The following is a 17691-nucleotide window of genomic DNA, read 5'->3' as shown; positions in this document are numbered from 1 at the left end:
ACTCAGAATTCATTTAGCTTTATTCACATATTAAAACTAAACCAACCATAACACACATTTTAACAGAAAGCCTACAAACACTAATGTGTCGGTTTGTTTTCCATTGAGTGAACTCAGCAGAAACTCTTTTGTTTTTCCTCTCATTTCTCTTTAAGCAGATGCATAAATCTTCAGGACATGCAAAGTTCACACTGGGCAAAATTCAGCGCCCCTCTTATGTCCATCAACTTTAAATGATGCTGCCTCAAAAATTCATTTTGCTTTCTGTATTTCTGTGTGAACACATCTTATAAGTCAGAATATCTTCAGTGCTGACCCTTTTAGGTCTTGAGATTCCCCCAACTTTATGCAAAAATAAACTGCTGGAGTGTCCATTCAAGGGTCTTTAACTTCTTATTACATTTACAGAGCTGCTGTGTGTTTCTCTGGTGGTAACGTGGTAGCGTGGTGGTAATGTAGTAACGTGGTAACCTGGTAACGTGGTAATGTGGTAACGTGGTGGTAACCTGGATTGCATGGTAACCTGGTAACATTGTAATGTGGTGGTAATGTGATAACGTGGTAATGTAGTGGTAACCTGGTAACCTGGATTGCATGGTAACCTGGTAACCTGGTAATGTGGTGGTAATGTGATAACCTGGTAATGTGGTAAGGTGTTGGTAACCTGGTAACCTGGTAGTGTGGTAACCTGGTAATGTGGTAACCTGGTAACATGGTAATGTAATAACGTGGTAACGTGGTAACGTGGTAACGTGGTAACGTGGTAATGTGGTAACGTGATGGTAACGTGGTAATATGGTAACATGGTAACCTGGTAGCGTGGTAACGTGGTGGTAACGGTAACGTGGTAACCTGGTAACATGGTAATGTGGTAACCTGGTAGTGTGGCAACGTGGTGGTAACGTGGTAATGTGGAAACCTGGTAATGTGGTAATGTGGTGGTAACCTGGTAACCTGGTAACATGGTAATGTGATAACGTGGTAACCTGGTAATGTGGTAACGTGTTGGTAACCTGGTAGCGTGGTAATGTGGTAATGTGGTAACCTGGTAACGTGGTGGTAACGTGGTGGTAATGTAGTAACGTGGTAACCTGGTAATGTGGTAATGTGGTAACGTGGTGGTAACCTGGTAACATGGTAATGTGATAACGTGGTAACCTGGTAATGTGGTAACGTGTTGGTAACCTGGTAGCGTGGTAATATGGTAATGTGGTAACGTGGTGGTAACGTGGTGGTAATGTGGTAACGTGATGGTAACGTGGTAATATGGTAACATGGTAACCTGGTAGCGTGGTAACCTGGTAACATGGTAATGTGGTAACCTGGTAGTGTGGCAACGTGTTGGTAACCTGGTAACCTGGTAGCGTGGTAATGTGGTAATGTGGTAACCTGGTAACGTGGTGGTAACGTGGTGGTAATGTAGTAACGTGGTAACCTGGTAATGTGGTAACGCGGTGGTAACCTGGTAACATGGTAATGTGATAACGTGGTAACCTGGTAATGTGGTAATGTGGTGGTAACCTGGTAACCTGGTAACATGGTAATGTGATAACGTGGTAACCTGGTAATGTGGTAACGTGTTGGTAACCTGGTAGCGTGGTAATGTGGTAATGTGGTAACCTGGTAACGTGGTGGTAATGTAGTAACGTGGTAACCTGGTAATGTGGTAATGTGGTAACGTGGTGGTAACCTGGTAACATGGTAATGTGATAACGTGGTAACCTGGTAATGTAGTAACGTGTTGGTAACCTGGTAGCGTGGTAATATGGTAATGTGGTAACGTGGTGGTAACGTGGTGGTAATGTGGTAACGTGATGGTAACGTGGTAATATGGTAACATGGTAACCTGGTAGCGTGGTAACCTGGTAACATGGTAATGTGGTAACCTGGTAGTGTGGCAACGTGTTGGTAACCTGGTAACCTGGTAGCGTGGTAATGTGGTAATGTGGTAACCTGGTAACGTGGTGGTAACGTGGTGGTAATGTAGTAACGTGGTAACCTGGTAATGTGGTAACGCGGTGGTAACCTGGTAACATGGTAATGTGATAACGTGGTAACCTGGTAATGTGGTAATGTGTTGGTAACCTGGTAACCTGGTAGCATGGTAATGTGGTAATGTGGTAACCTGGTAACGTGGTGGTAACGTGGTGGTAATGTAGTAACGTGGTAATGTGGTAACGTGGTGGTAACCTGGTAGCGTGGTAATGTGGTAACCTGGTAAAGTGGTGGTAACATGGTGGTAATGTAGTAATGTGATAATGTGGTAACGTGGTGGTAACCTGGTAACGTGGTAATGTGGTAATGTGGTAACATGGTAATGTGGCAACGTGGTAATGTGGTAACATGGTAACGTGGTAACCTGGTAGCGTGGTAACATAGTGGTAACCTGGTAATATGGTAACGTGGTAACCTGGTAGTGTGGTAACGTGGTAATGTGGTAACATGGTGGTAATGTAGTAACATGTTAACCTGGTAACGTGGTAATGTGGTGGTCATGTAGAAACGTGGTGTAACCTGGTAATGTGGTAATATGGTGATAGTGTAGTAACGTGGTGTAACCTGGTAATGTGGTAAGGTAGTAATGTGGTAACCTGGTAACGTGGGGTAACGTGGTAACATGGTAACATGGTGGTAATGTAGTAATGTGGTAACCTGGTATTGTGGTGCTAATGTAGTAACGTGGTGGTAACCTGGTAACCTGGTGACGTGGTAACGTGGTGGTAATGTAGCAACGTGGTGGTGCATGTCTCTGGCCTGCACTTGTCATCTCCACCAACAGTTCTTCTCTTCTATCTCTATGCTGTCCTTTTCTCTCTCTGCTCTCCTCTCAACCCAACTGGTCGAGGCAGATGGCCGCCCACCTCTGATCCTGGTTCTGTTGGAGGTTTCTTCCTGTTAAAGGGAGTTTTTCTTCCTTCTGTTGGAGGTTTTTCTCCCTTAAAGAGGAGTTTTTTTTTCCCTCCTAGCTTATGTGGGAATTGTTGAATTGTTGAATTGTTGGTTTCTCTGTATAATATTGTAACGTCTTGCTGTAAAGACTTTAATGTGTGAAGTGCCATGAAATAACCTCTGTTGTGATTTGGCGCTATATAAATAAAGTTGAATTGAATTGAATTGGTAACCTGGTGACCTGGTGGTAATGTAGTAACGTGGTGGTAACCTGGTAACCTGGTAATGTGGTGGTAATGTAGTAACATGGTGGTAACTTGGTAATCTGCTGGTAACCTGGTAACGTGGTGGTAATGTAGTAATGTGGTAACGCCAACACAGACGTTACAAAGAGAAAAAAAACAGCACTTTCAAAACACCTGCAGTCTAAATGTATGATGCTGGTCAGGAGTAAAACATGGTGGATCGGTACTGTTACAGGACACGTGATTTTTCTCTGCAGATGGAGGTGCGCGTGTGTGCTCGTCTGACTATCTTTGTGAGGACCAGTTAGTGTTTCAGACAGAGTGAGGACATTTTGGTCAGTCCCCATTTTGAGACACTTTCAAAGAGCTGTTTGAGGGTTCAGACTTAGAATTAAGTTCAGCAATTTGGTTGTGACGGTTTAGATTAAAGGGGATGCATGATGCAACAAGTGTCCTCACAAGGATAGCCACTCAAACACGTGTGTGTGTGTGTGTGTGTGTGTGTGTGTGTGTGTGTGTGTGTGTGTGTGTGAGTGTGTGACACACACACACACACACACACACACACACACACACACACACACACACACACACACACACACACACACACACACACACACACACACAACTGTTGACAGCAGGCGGACCCTCTGAGGTCGTTCATACATCCGCCTCTTCCTTCAGCTCTCCACCCATCAATATGAATAATCTTAACTGTCCATCAACTGAACATTAGTGTTGTATTTTGACAGGCATGTTTCTGCTGCTATTAAACTATATAACTAAACTCCTACATGAAGTATGCAATGCATCTCCTGTAACTTCAGCACTGCACTCCCTACATGGTCTTACATAGTTTAAACTTGTATGATAATTCAGTTCATTTCATGAAACCCTGACTGAGAGGCAGCTAACTTTTGGTCCCTCATTATTTTGTTCCAATGATAAACTTCATTTGCCTTTTTTCTGTTTTTTCTGCCACACTGAGGCTCTTTTTTTTCCCATGCAGTGCAGGAGACACAGGGACAGGTTTGTTCATAAAATATTTCTGATAACATGGTGTCCACACATCAGGACATGTTGCTCATACCAGCACATTACTGCTGCACACCTTTTGTCAACAAAAAGACACGTCTTTTATTGTTCTGTACATATGTATGAACCCTTTGAACTCATTACCAAAACACACAAACTTCATACATAAAGACTCACAGAGCTACACACGAAACACTTCTGTCAGAAGACTCCTAAACTGTACAGGAAGCTTTTTACAAAGCAAACGTTCATTTCAAGAATGAGCATCATGAGAATAAAAATGTCACCAGTTAGGCACAAATGTAAATTTACGCCATTCATTCATCCATCCATCCATCCATCCATCCATCCATCCATTCATCCATCCATTTATCCATCCATCCATCCATCCATCCATCCATCCATCCATCCATCCATCCATTCATTCATTCATTCATCCATCCATCCATCCATCCATCCATCCATTTATCCACCCACCCACTCATCCATCCATCATCCATCCATCCATCCATCCATCCATCCATCCACCCACCCATCCATCCATCCATCCATCCATCCATCCATCCATTCATTCATTCATGCACACTCTTATAAACACTTGTGCATGCGGAGGACGTGCCCGCTCAGACAGCACAGTCTTCTTAAATGTTCCGACCGTCCAACTGATTTTCTGCTGAAGGAAAATTGAATCTGCACAGTCCTGAAAAGAGTCTGGAGATGCAGCTTTAACCGTGACCAGCTATCTGGAAGCCCACTTATTCCTTATCGCTCCATCCTCCAAATTACACATCTACCGCTTTGTCTTTTTAAGAGCACTCGTTGTTTGCCTCAGAGCCGTGAAGCGACCTCTCAACTGGTGTCTATGTGACACGGGTTCGTTCCCTGTTTCTGTGCTCTGACGTACAGCTTCAGGAAGTCCTTGTAGCGAGGTGCACAGCCAAGCCAGGCTTCACCGAAGTGGACTGAGCCAGTCAAAAGGTACTCGTCCTCTGCTGGGTGCTCACCGCACCGTGCGGGAACGTTGACCCGTCCGGTCCAGCCGCGTCCTTTAGCTCCTCCCCAAACAAACACGCCGCTCTTCTGACGAAACAGGCGGCTCAAAGTCACCACGACCAGCGAGAGCTCGCTCGTACCTGACGAAAACCCTCGAAAGATACCGCTGCCAGCTACAGAGACGGGAAGAGGCAAAACAGGACCTGTCAATCAAAGGATCAATCACACCTGAAACTAAAGTGTGAAATAAATCTGAACTTCACCTTTGAAAGCAATAAAACAAAACCTGACTCAGTTCAATACTGCTGCTGTTTTGCTGCTGTAGCTTTATTGTATGAGAAGATAATGTGGCTACCTTTAGATATTATTATTAAACTCACTTTTTTTTCCAAAATGGTCAAACGATTCCTTTAATGTGTGCGTCTATGTTTGTGTATCTGTATTTACCAAAGTCAGTGGAACACACGGCCATGAGGACGTCTTCATCTGAACACGGCTGACAGCTGACTGGAACACAAAATAACATGAAACACTTTATGTGAAATCATTTCAAACATAGAATCATAAGTTCTTATTTTATTGACTCATTTTCTGTCCTCGTTACTGTTTGGATTATGTCTTTCTGTCTTTCTCTGTCTTTCTATGTCCCCTCCACCCCACCGTCCTTCCCCTTCACCTCCACCGTCCTTCCCCTCCACACACCGTCCTTCCCCTCCACCCACCATCTTTCCCCTTCACCTCCACCCCACCGTCCTTCCCCTTCACCTCCACCGTCCTTCCCCTTCACACACCGTCCTTCCCCTTCCCCTCCACCCCACCGTCCTTCCCCTCCACCCACCGTCCTTCACCTCCACCCCACTGTCCTTCCCCTCCACCCCACTGTCCTTCCCTCCACCCACCGTCCTTCCCCTCCACCCCACCGTCCTTCCCCTCCACCCCTTCCCCTCCACCCCACCGTCCTTCACCTCCACCCCACCGTCCGTCCCCCCCACCCACCGTCCTTCCCCTCCACCCCACTGTCCTTCCCCTCGACCCACCATCCTTCCCCTTCACCTCCACCCGACCGTCCTTCCCCTCCACACACCGTCCTTCCCCTCCACCCGACCGTCCTTCCCCTCCACACACCGTCCTTCCCCTCCACCCCACCGTCCTTCCCCTCCACACACCGTCCTTCCCCTCCACCCCACCGTCCATAATTCCCTGCTTTAAGAGCTCTGGGTCTGTTCTTGATTGACAGTTGAGAGCCGATTGGCTGACCGTTGTGCTTGACCCCAAACAAGACCTTTTGATTGGCCTGCTTGTTTTCATACATCTGGCTGACACAAGGGAGGGTGGGGAGGGGGGCAGCTGCATGGTGAGATGATGAAATGAGGGTGAAGTAACTTTCTTCAGGTCAGTTCTTGTCTGTCACCCTGACTTCATGTTTCAGCTACAAAGATGTTAACATCCGTTTCAGCCGATTACCAACAGATTGTAGACAATTTACTAAACAGTCTTTAGTGTGAAGATCATGTTCAAAACAACAGAAACTTAATTGACACAGTTCAAATATCACAGTGAATAATTACTATTTCAGTGAAAGTATCATCCTGTAATAAAGCCAGTTGTAAATTATATTCTTAACACTCCTGTTTCCTTATTCTTTAAATTCTAGATATGATTTGGCAACAACTCTTACTGGATTTAAACTTTACATGAATGCACAAACAATAAGGCCCTGCTCACAATGTCCTTATGACACAATAATTATTGAGAAGCTCCTCCCTTTGAACATTTTTTAGATTTGCGTGAAAAGAGAGTTAAAGTTTGAGTTATACTGCATGTAAAGAAAGTATTCAGTGGCATTGTTCACATAACAAATCACAAGAAAAAAGGTGGCAGAAAATGAATCTCTGTAGTGGCACAAGTCTATCTGCTAGTGCAAATTACATAAGACAAGAATGTGGCACAAATAAGATCTTCATCTTTATGTACTTGGGAGATACGCGTTTCAGAGAAATAGTTTTCTGCATGTTACCTGAACCAGGGAGCAGGTACGGGTACATGTGAGCTCCTGGCCCCCGACTGGGCACCAGCTCATACTGGAAAGCTGTGATCCTCCGGCTGATGTCTGGCTGTGGGACGGCCTCCACAAAGAGAGCCCCCTCTGCCAGGCTGAAACAGCTCACCGCCCCCCGAGCCTGGTCCCGGTCGGCCAGCAGCAGCCTCAGATCCCCGGTGTGCTCCAGGTACACATGAGAACCCTGAACGAGGAAAAGTTACATCCGCTTCACAAATCCTACTGACAGGGTTTTATTGTGACGATGATAACGGAGATTCATCCAAACGTTAGACTGAACTCTACCTGGGAGGACGTGTGGGGCTTGATGCACACATGGAGACCTGCCGTGTGTCCCGACGAAGGCTCTATGTTGGGCCGCAGGTTGACCACGATGGCCCCGGTGGGGTAGAGCCACTCCAGGGAGCCCTGAGAGCAGCGCAGGTACACCTGCTCCACATCTCTGCGATGAGACTCGTGGCTCAAACCGCTGCACAGTAAAAATAGCATTTTTTTTTTTAGAGGGCAGAAAATGACCACATCACTGAAATCATCAAAATGACCAGTAAACAGAATCAAGGAAACTTAATAATGCTGAATTACACAATATAATAACCTGAAAATATGCTTGTGAAAACAGAAGAAATATATCTAACAACATGCTACAAAAGCAACGTTAAAGAAATGTTTAATAATAGTCATTAAAGGAACAGTCTGTGCAGGAGCTCCCCAACACCAGGAACTCATTAAGTCGTTGGAAGTGAGGCGGCCAAACTTCACAACACAGAGTGCAAAGTACAGGCTTTGTTTTTTATGACTGGGGGACTTGGAGGAGTTCAAAGGCACCATGTGGTGTATTTACTTCAGATCGAAGGGAGCAGAAGCATTCATGTGATTTACTAAATCTGAGAGTCAGCATATTTAATCAAATTCAGGCGCCTCCTGTGCTGACACAAGATCTGTTTGTTAGTTGTGGGAGTTATTTTTACTTTCTGAGAAAGAGTGACTGTGTTAACAGATTCTGATTAATTAAAGATTGATAATGAGATCATTACATTTAGAAACCACAAGCAATGAATGTCACAATAAAGCAGCCAAAACTTCCTTAACCACTGCCAGTTCTTTTCTTATTATATTCTGACCTTTGAGCGCCCTTCCTGAGGATAGGCTAAATATTAACACTGATGTAATTACTCCTTTGAGACTCTAGAAATGTAGGTAATTAATTAGTAATTAATAACAGAAACAGTTCAGCCCCTTTCTAACACACCTTTCATGATTCATCAGTATTTGTAGAATATGATCCCGGATTAAAGTCAAAAAAACAAATCATTATTCCTTTTCTTGAGGAATTAATGCCCACCTATAAATTGCTGTATGAACTGTGTGCAGACTTTATCACCACAGAAAACAGTGCAAATGTTCTCGGCTCTATCAGCCTGTCATGAACGGATATAATAGCTGCTCCTGAACCGGATCAGAGCTCCATCCTCACCTTCCTCTCCAGCTACACTGGTCGCTGGAGTACTGAGCCGCCGCCCGACACAGGAGCACAGCTGTGATCCAGTGCGCAGCCCACGGCCGCAGCATGGCTGCCTGTCCGCCCCGGCAGTCTCCGGATCCACGTCCACCAGACCGGACCAGACCGGACCAGACCCGCGCGCTCTGCAGCTCCCCAACCGACAATGTCCAGTCAAAAAGTTCCCAAATGCTCCGTTGAATGCACGCGAGCTACATGGCGACCTCAACCGAAGCAAGAGTTGCGTCTGCAGCAGAAAAACACGACAAGGAGTTTGAGAGAAGCAGCGCGCGCGCAGCAGGACCACAGAGACTGTTTGGAAAACCTGCGCTGTGCGCGCGCTGCTTCACGTCAGTGGGGGCGCGTGCCAGCAGCTGACTCCGCTTGAGTGACACGCGAGCGCTCGCGCCCAAACCCCTCCCACAGATTCACCGGAAAGATATGTGTGGACTGAGCATTCACCGTTCTGGTGACCAAGCTTTAACACAACCGGTACTGGTACTGGTACCAGAACCAAGAATCAAGCTTTAACACAACTGTACACAACGCAACTGTACTGATACCAGAGCCAAGTCTTAACACAACTGGTACTGGTACCGGAACCAAGAACCAAGCTTTAACACAACTGTACTGGTACCAGAACCAAGAATCAAGCTTTAACACAACTGTACACAACGCAACTGTACTGATACCAGAGCCAAGTCTTAACACAACTGGTACTGGTACCGGAACCAAGAACCAAGCTTTAACACAACTGTACTGGTACCAGAACCAAGAATCAAGCTTTAACACAACTGTACACAACGCAACTGTACTGATACCAGAGCCAAGTCTTAACACAACTGGTACTGGTACCGGAACCAAGAACCAAGCTTTAACACAACTGTACTGGTACCAGAACCAAGAATCAAGCTTTAACACAACTGTACACAACGCAACTGTACTGATACCAGAGCCAAGTCTTAATACAACTGGTACTGGTGCCAGAACCAAGAACCAAGCTTTAACACAACTGTACTGGTACCAGAACCAATAACCAAGCTTTAACACAACTGTACTGGTACCAGAACCAATACTGGTTCGAAGCCTCGTGTTTTGAAACACAAACAATAAGAGAAAAAAAGTAACTTGACAAATTTCTTGAGCAACTGAAACACTTTAAACAAAATCTGGTTTCAAATAAAAAGCTGACGTGCACATAAAGATTTGTGGGTCTGTTTGCCAACAGATTTATTATTTATTATGTCGGCTACTCGTGAGACCAACAGCATAAACACACGGTTCATATTATCAGCGTGAACATGAGTTCACTCCAACAGCTTCTGAACTAGTTCCACACTATTTACTCTATTCATGCTGATTCAGTTGTGCTTTGGTCTTTAATATTTCTGCTCCTTTCTTCCTCTACGACGTGATTTCCAGAGTCTATAATCATCTGACAATAAAAAGGAAAGAAGCTCCAACATAACAAAAAGTCACATGTGCTCTAAACGCCTGTTTGGGTTTCCGCAGGTTTTCCTGAGAACACAGAAGGAAGAGAATGAAACCGACTCGTCCCATTCAGACAGAGCAGGGATGCTGAACCCCCCCCCCCCGACACACATACTCCCCCACCCCCCCACACACAGACACCCACACACATACTCCCCCACCCCCCCATACAGACACCCACACACATACACCCCACCCCGACACAGACACACACATACCCCCCCACACCCTTTAGAAAGGCTGTTTTATTTCTGCAGCTTTATCAATGTCTGATAATTCATTAACAATTTTTCAATGAAGTTATTAATAAAAAAAACAAGTTACCAAGTTGTGAAAAAAATTCTTTGACTTATTATGAACATGGGCTGACATAATTTATTCACCTCAGATTTGTTTTTCCTAATGGTTTATAAGTGAGCAATAATTAATGATTTATTATCCACTAAAGGCTGAGAGGTGCAGCCCCCCCCCCCCCCCCAAGCTTGAGTCTAATCCTGTCACCACAGCAGAGGACGGCTGCTGATGTGCTGTTTGACACCTCAGATGCTCCTTCACCATGTGAAGTATTTACAGAGCAGCAAAGCCCCCCCCCCCCCCCCGGTCACCTGGCTCTTCTCAAGCGGCCTGACAGGAGGAACGCTTCGTCTGTCTGCACACGGCTTCACATTCTTCTTTCTCTCATTTCAACCTTTCATGACCTTTTCCTCTCTTTTTAAGAAATCTGAATTCATCTTCAGGGCTGGCTGAGGACCTCCTCTGGATCTGGAGCCAAGTCGCCAGTAGTTGTTGAACACTGTGATACCACTTTGTAATTCTCTACAGAGGGAGAGAACCGTGAGGCAGTGAACATGAAAGACATGTTTTTCAGGCTGACTAGCTAACTGGATATTAGCAGAACGATTCTGATGCCTTCATTTCTTGACCCATTTAGACCATAGAATGTAAATAAAAATGTGGGTAGTCTGTGGGTTTAAAAAGTGAAGCCAATGTGTTAGTGCCTTAAAGTGCAATACCACTGAGGGCCACCAGGGGCTGGCTGATGTCATCAGTTAAGTTCACTCCTTCAGATCAATATTCTAGTGGTTCTTCTGAAAATAATTTCATAAATAATGAGATATTAGGTCTATGTTTGGGAGTGTGTGGGGTATGATTGACATGGCTGGTGGGCGAGTGTGTTGTCAGGTTTTTCAGTCCGATCAAACCCTCACTGTTCCCATCTTTTACAAATATATAATATTACAATACAACTGGCTTCTAAAAACACAGAAGACAAGAAGCAAAATGTCACCAGAGACCTGACAACAGCAGCTCATAAACCAACAGATGCAGAATCATCTAATATAGGTAAACAGATGAAAAAAATTCAAACTAAGTGAGCTTTCTGTCCTCAGCAAAGCATAACTCACACACGCACACAGACACAAATGCTGAAACAAAGTGGTAATGCTCCAGGTGAATCAGTGTCTGACCTCTGACCTCTCTCCACTCAAACTGTATAAGTGGGCGTGAACTTCTTTCTGCACACGAGCAGCTTTGTTGACCAGCAGGCAGCAGGGTCACGCTCATCCATTGTGTGTGTGTGTGTGTGTGTGTGTTATCAGGTCTGATTTCTGCAGAGACGGTATGTAAACACTGAGTAAAGCTCTGTTTACTGGTTCATATATGGTCCATCTGGTCCACGGAGTGCTTCATGAGGAGGAGATGACACGTCTTCAGTCTCAAACAACTCGCTGTGGTTTGTTACATTGTAAAATAACTGGTGTCCATTTATCCAAAGCACCTTACAGCTTCATGACGAATACACTTTGAATGACTAGTCACAATAAAATGCAGAGAAATGTTACGCCTTAAATATACCTTTCTATAGACAAAACAATTCAGTTCAGCAAGAAATCAAACTGCAGGTTCATTAACAATAATAATAGTTTGTTTCTTAGCTCCTGACAAACATCAGGTCTTTGAGGAAAACATGATATCGTTTAAGGCTACAAAAAAAAAAAAATCACTGACTTGGTTCATGAGGAAAGCTGAATGAGTCTATTGGGTAAAAGGTTTTTTCAGAGGCAGCCCCTAATGGCCTACTGTGGTATTGCACTTTAAGGCTTCTCTTTTCACACCCGGAGGTTTCGTCCATTTTGATATACAAGTCTAAGGTTTTAGTCAGAACTTATTGTTCCATTTGAACTGGGAAGTTTGAATTTCTAAATTCTCAGTTGGAAGTTTCAACCGGAAGGCGCCTTGAAGATGGAAACCCACCAAACCAAACCTTAAAATCCAAGATGGCTGCTCCATGCTTTAACAATAAAGCTGCAGTAATACTCTTTACAAGCTCTCAGTTTTATTTGTCTTATTAAATCACTAGTACGGACATTACTATCTAACCTGTCTGTGGATATGTTGTTACTGTGTTTGTATGCGCAAATACCACGTTAAGCGATAAACTGGTACGACTAACAATGGCTAACTTGGCTTTTCCAACTGTTTTAATGGAAAGCTGTCAACTTGGTTCTGATGTCATTCTTAGTTTCAACATCCATACTAACACGCATGAAAACACATTTCACATGACAAATTATGTACAATAGACACGCCCACCAAAACCTGGGAGACACTATTTTTGGTGACCCAAAAGATTCTGTGACCTGCAGGTTGTTTGTTTGTTTGTGTTTCTGCATGAGGAGTAACATAGTTATGGGATAAGAATATCAGGGAAGGAATCAGAATGGGTCACCAAATACAGTGCAACAGCATGAAGGGTTAATAACTCCAGTGGACACGAGAGTTGTTACAGATCACACGGATAATAGTTTGCGTCCTGCAGATGAAAGCAGCATTATAAAACAGCAGTTAACATTGACAACAAGGCCTTATGACATTAAACATGTTAAATCAATCAACATGTATACGTAACATACAGTCCAGACTACAGAGCAAACCTGCAGGTTTCAAAGTAAAACAGGGTCAGAAGCTTTTTCAAAAGTCTCCGTTTTGGGGGTTCATTAGTCGTGCGGACGCTGACGTACCAAAACGTGTTTTAAAACTGAATCCGTGTTAAATGAACAGTGCGGCTGCAGCGCTGACTGATCCGTGTTCGGACAGGCGCAGACGGAAGAGGCTAAACATGGAGGATGTGATCTTTTTCTCAGCCTCTACACAGTACCTGAAACCGGACCGAGCTGAATCAGGCTCAAACACTCCTGCTATCGACCCAACTGAATCCAATCCAACTATGGAGCAGTGATTCTGTCCAACGTACGTTCAGTTGGGAGTTGAGCACCAGTTGTTCTCTCCTGACTGAGAGACTGTTGTACCAACAGACCACCTCGCTGACCCAGAAACACTGGGAGGGATTCTGTGGAGGAACGTCTGTTTACCTTTGGGCAGAAAAACTGCTCTCTGTGAGGTCAAATAAACTTGGTTTTGTGTTTATGTATCAGAACTGCACCCTCTAAAGAACTTATTGTTCTTTAGATTTCATAAGAGACCCAGGCAAAGAAAAACAAACGTGTGCACATTTGCAGCAGATGTGTGCGTGTCTGTTGCATCAGAGAACGACAGTGAAGAAATGTGGTCATAAAACGTTGCAGCCTTCACAAATTGAAGCTTCTGGGATGAAGCTTCCTTCACTTCATGTTCACAGGACAGCGAGTCCTCACATTACGATAACACATTATAATAACACATTACGATAACACATTACGATAACACATTACGATAACACATTACAATAACACATTACGATAACACATTACGATAACACATTACGATAACACATTACGATAACACATTACAATAACACATTACAATAACACATTACGATAACACATTACGATAACACATTACGATAACACATTACGATAACACATTACGATAACACATTACAATAACACATTACGATAACACATTACGATAACACATTACAATAACACATTACGATAACACATTACGATAACACATTACGATAACACATTATAATAACACATTTTAATAACACATTACGATAACACATGATAACACATTATGATAACACATTACAAAAACACATTATAATAACATTACAATAACACATTATAATAATTCACCTCCTGTTCTTCCTCCTGTTTCACATAGTTTCACCTCCTGTTTTACCTCCTGTTTCACCTCCTGTTTCCCCTCCTCTGGTCTCTCGTCTCGCCGAGCAGTCAGTTGAAATGGAAATAATCTGTTCCTTCCTTCAGCTGCAGAGAGTCAAGCTTTTCCTCCAGAACACCGCCGGTCATGTCCTACAAAGGAAGGAGCAGCGGGAGGAAGGAGCAGAGGGAGGAAGGAGCAGCGAGAGGAAGGAGCAGAAGGAGGAAGGAGCAACGAGAGGAAGGAGCAGCGGGAAGAAGGAGCAGAGGGAGGAAGGAGCAGCGGGAGGAAGGAGCAGCGGGAGGAAGGAGCAGAGGGAGGAAGGAGCAGTGAGAGGAAGGAGCAGAAGGAGGAAGGACAGCAACAGAAAACATGGTGGAAGGAAAACAACTTGAAGAAGAAATTTTCCCTTTCGTAATCTCTGAAAGTTCATTTCTGTCTTAAAGTTTTCTCTGCTGTGTTTTTCCTATAAACACAAAAGGTCACATACAGCTTGAAGACATTGAGACTCACCGACAGTAAGTCAGGTTCTCATTGGCTGAGAGATCCTCAAATAAGTATATTTGTTGATTATTTGAAATTTGGGTAAAAAGGTGTGATTGAATCCAGGTGTGTATTATGTGTGTATTATGTGTGTGTGCTGTAGAGAACTATGGTCTCCTCGTCCTCTGACCCGGATTACTTCTCCCCATTACTTCTAATTGAGCCATAAGTAGACCTCTGTGGTTGCTCCACATTTAAATCACAATCTGGCTGGTAAATAGGCAATTAGTGATTTAACTGGCAGAGCAGCTGAGTGTTAGGACATATACATCATAAAGAACAATAACAGCACGATTATCTTCGAAAAAAGGCAATAAAATGAGTGCTGCCAGGACAAAATGCAGCTCAAAGCGTGACGCATGTAAACATCAGATGTTTGTACAGGCGTCATGTGATCAGAGATCAGTCGTCTGTGTCCACCCACTTCCTGACAGCCTCCTGTGTTAGTGTGTTACATCCTGTACGCCCTGCACCATTATGTTGTTAACTTAGATTACAGACGTGTAATCACGCTTTCTGCTCACCAGTTTGACACAGATGACGAAGGGCGCCGAAGCCTTGCTGTAGTGCAGGATCGGGATTCTGGGCTTCGGCCTTTCCTGGACGGATGTCAACATGAAGAGAGACATAAAGCAGTTATTGCTGGTTTACACACCATCAGCATGAATTATAGCCTTAAAGCTAAACAGCCCTTCTTATCCTGACTTAATCACAACAAATCCTGTTGCACTCCGTCTCCAGTGATCTCACCTCGGATTCCTCATATGTGTAGAAGCCTTTCTGGATCTTGTTCTCATCTACATCACAGAAAGCTTTGACCTACAGCAAGAGAAGGGCGCTGAATGCTGACACATTTCAAAACTTCAGTCACCAGTTCTATAAACTGGGTGAACAAGAAAAAAAAAAGGTATGATTTGTATCGTGTCTCACATCTGAAGGTAACATACTTTCTTCTGATTGGTCGGGCTCAGGCATCGGTACAGCTTCCGGCCCTGTTTCCCGGCGTTCCATATGGTGAAGTTCTCCCATTGGCTGAGGACTCTCTCCTGCAGGAAGTTCACTCGCAGCTTCCAAATGGTTTCCCTGGAAACAGAGAAGATTCAAAGTCAGATTTAGGGACACGATAAAACTAGTAATGAGAAGTTTGTTAAGATTGTTTCATTTATTCTGCAACATCCTGAGAATAACAGTCATTTGCTTTCTTTCAGGATTTAAACGAGAAGATCATGAAGCAACAAACAGGAGACAGTTGGCTTATCGCTGCACGAAGGCTGGAAAACGAGGAAAAACGGTATAAAGGTGCCAGAATGAGCCTGCGAACACTCTGAGAACTCACTGACCGACATGGAAACACTGACCGACATGGAGACACTAACCGACATGGAGACACTGACCGACATGGAGACACTGACCGACATGGAGACACTGACCGACATGGAGACACATGGAGACACTGACCGACATGGAGACACATGGAAACACTGACCGACATGGAGACACTAACCGACACTGACCGACATGGAGACACTAACCGACATGGAGACACTGACCGACATGGAGACACTAACCGACACTGACCGACATGGAAACACTGACCGACATGGAGACACTGACCGACATGAAGACACTAACCGACATGGAGACACTGACCGACATGGAGACACTGACCGACATGGAGACACTGGCCGACATGAAGACACTGACACATGAGACACATGGAGACACTGACCGACATGGAGACACATGGAGACACTGACCGACATGGAGACACATGGAGACACTGACCGACATGAAGACACTGACCGACATGGAGACACTGACCGACATGGAGACACATGGAGACACTGACCGACATGGAGACACTGACCGACATGGAGACACTGACTGACATGGAGACACATGGAGACACTGACTGACATGGAGACACATGGAGACACTGACCGACATAGAGACACTGACTGACATGGAGACACATGGAGACACTGACCGACATGGAGACACTGACCAACATGAAGACACTGACCGACATGGAGACACTGACCGACATGGAGACACTAACCGACATGGAGACACTGACTGACATGGAGACACTGACCGACATGGAGACACTGACCGACATGGAGACACTGACCGACATGGAGACACATGGAAACACTGACCGACATGGAGACACATGGAAACACTGACCGACATGGAGACACTAACCGACATGGAGACACATGGAAACACTGACCGACATGGAGACACTAACCGACACTGACCGACATGGAGACACTAACCGACATGGAGACACTGACCGACATGGAGACACTGACCGACATGGAGACACTAACCGACACTGACCGACATGGAGACACTGACCGACATGGAGACACTGACCGACATGGAGACACATGGAAACACTGACCGACATGGAGACACATGGAAACACTGACCGACATGGAGACACTAACCGACATGGAGACACATGGAAACACTGACCGACATGGAGACACTAACCGACATGGAGACACTGACCGACATGAAGACACTAACCGACATGGAGACACTGACCGACATGGAGACACTGACCGACATGGAGACACTGGCCGACATGAAGACACTGACCGACATTGAGACACATGGAGACACTGACCGACATGGAGACACATGGAGACACTGACCGACATGAAGACACTGACCGACATGGAGACACTGACCGACATGGAGACACATGGAGACACTGACCGACATGGAGACACTGACCGACATGGAGACACTGACTGACATGGAGACACATGGAGACACTGACTGACATGGAGACACATGGAGACACTGACCGACATAGA

The 17691-nt window shown here is 44.8% G+C and overlaps 2 protein-coding genes across 8 annotated transcripts in view; both read right to left on the bottom strand.

Moving 5' to 3' along the window:
- Positions 1-4671: 4671 nt before the first annotated feature.
- Positions 4672-14367, bottom strand: metrnlb (meteorin like, glial cell differentiation regulator b). Its single transcript, XM_069720507.1, has 6 exons — positions 14339-14367; positions 8696-8966; positions 7507-7690; positions 7180-7405; positions 5610-5669; positions 4672-5335 (listed from the first exon to the last, which is right to left on the bottom strand). The coding sequence occupies exons 2-6, from the start codon at positions 8788-8790 to the stop codon at positions 5019-5021; spliced, it is 882 nt and encodes a 293-aa protein (XP_069576608.1). The 5' UTR covers positions 8791-8966; positions 14339-14367; the 3' UTR covers positions 4672-5018.
- Positions 14368-14373: 6 nt separating this feature from the next.
- The window catches only part of b3gntl1 (UDP-GlcNAc:betaGal beta-1,3-N-acetylglucosaminyltransferase-like 1), a 16374-nt gene continuing 13056 nt past the window's right edge, over positions 14374-17691 (bottom strand). For 6 of the 7 annotated variants that reach the window (XM_069720500.1, XM_069720502.1, XM_069720505.1 and 3 more), the window contains 4 exons: positions 15811-15946; positions 15614-15682; positions 15388-15462; positions 14374-14472 (listed from right to left, as the gene is read on the bottom strand). In XM_069720500.1, the coding sequence (XP_069576601.1) occupies positions 14392-14472; positions 15388-15462; positions 15614-15682; positions 15811-15946 (361 nt within the window). In that variant the 3' untranslated portion in view covers positions 14374-14391. Of the gene's footprint in view, positions 14473-15387; positions 15463-15613; positions 15683-15793; positions 15947-17691 lie in introns of those variants that run through there. The other variant, XM_069720503.1, reaches the window with a different exon arrangement.

The sequence above is a fragment of the Brachyistius frenatus genome, unplaced genomic scaffold, assembly GCF_029030835.1.
Source record: "Brachyistius frenatus isolate BFR_SWC_R1_liver_20210118 unplaced genomic scaffold, ASM2903083v1 Contig_243, whole genome shotgun sequence".
Lineage (NCBI taxonomy): Eukaryota > Metazoa > Chordata > Actinopteri > Embiotocidae > Brachyistius > Brachyistius frenatus.
Note: the sequence above shows the minus strand (reverse complement) of the source record. Positions and strands in the feature narration are given on the sequence as shown.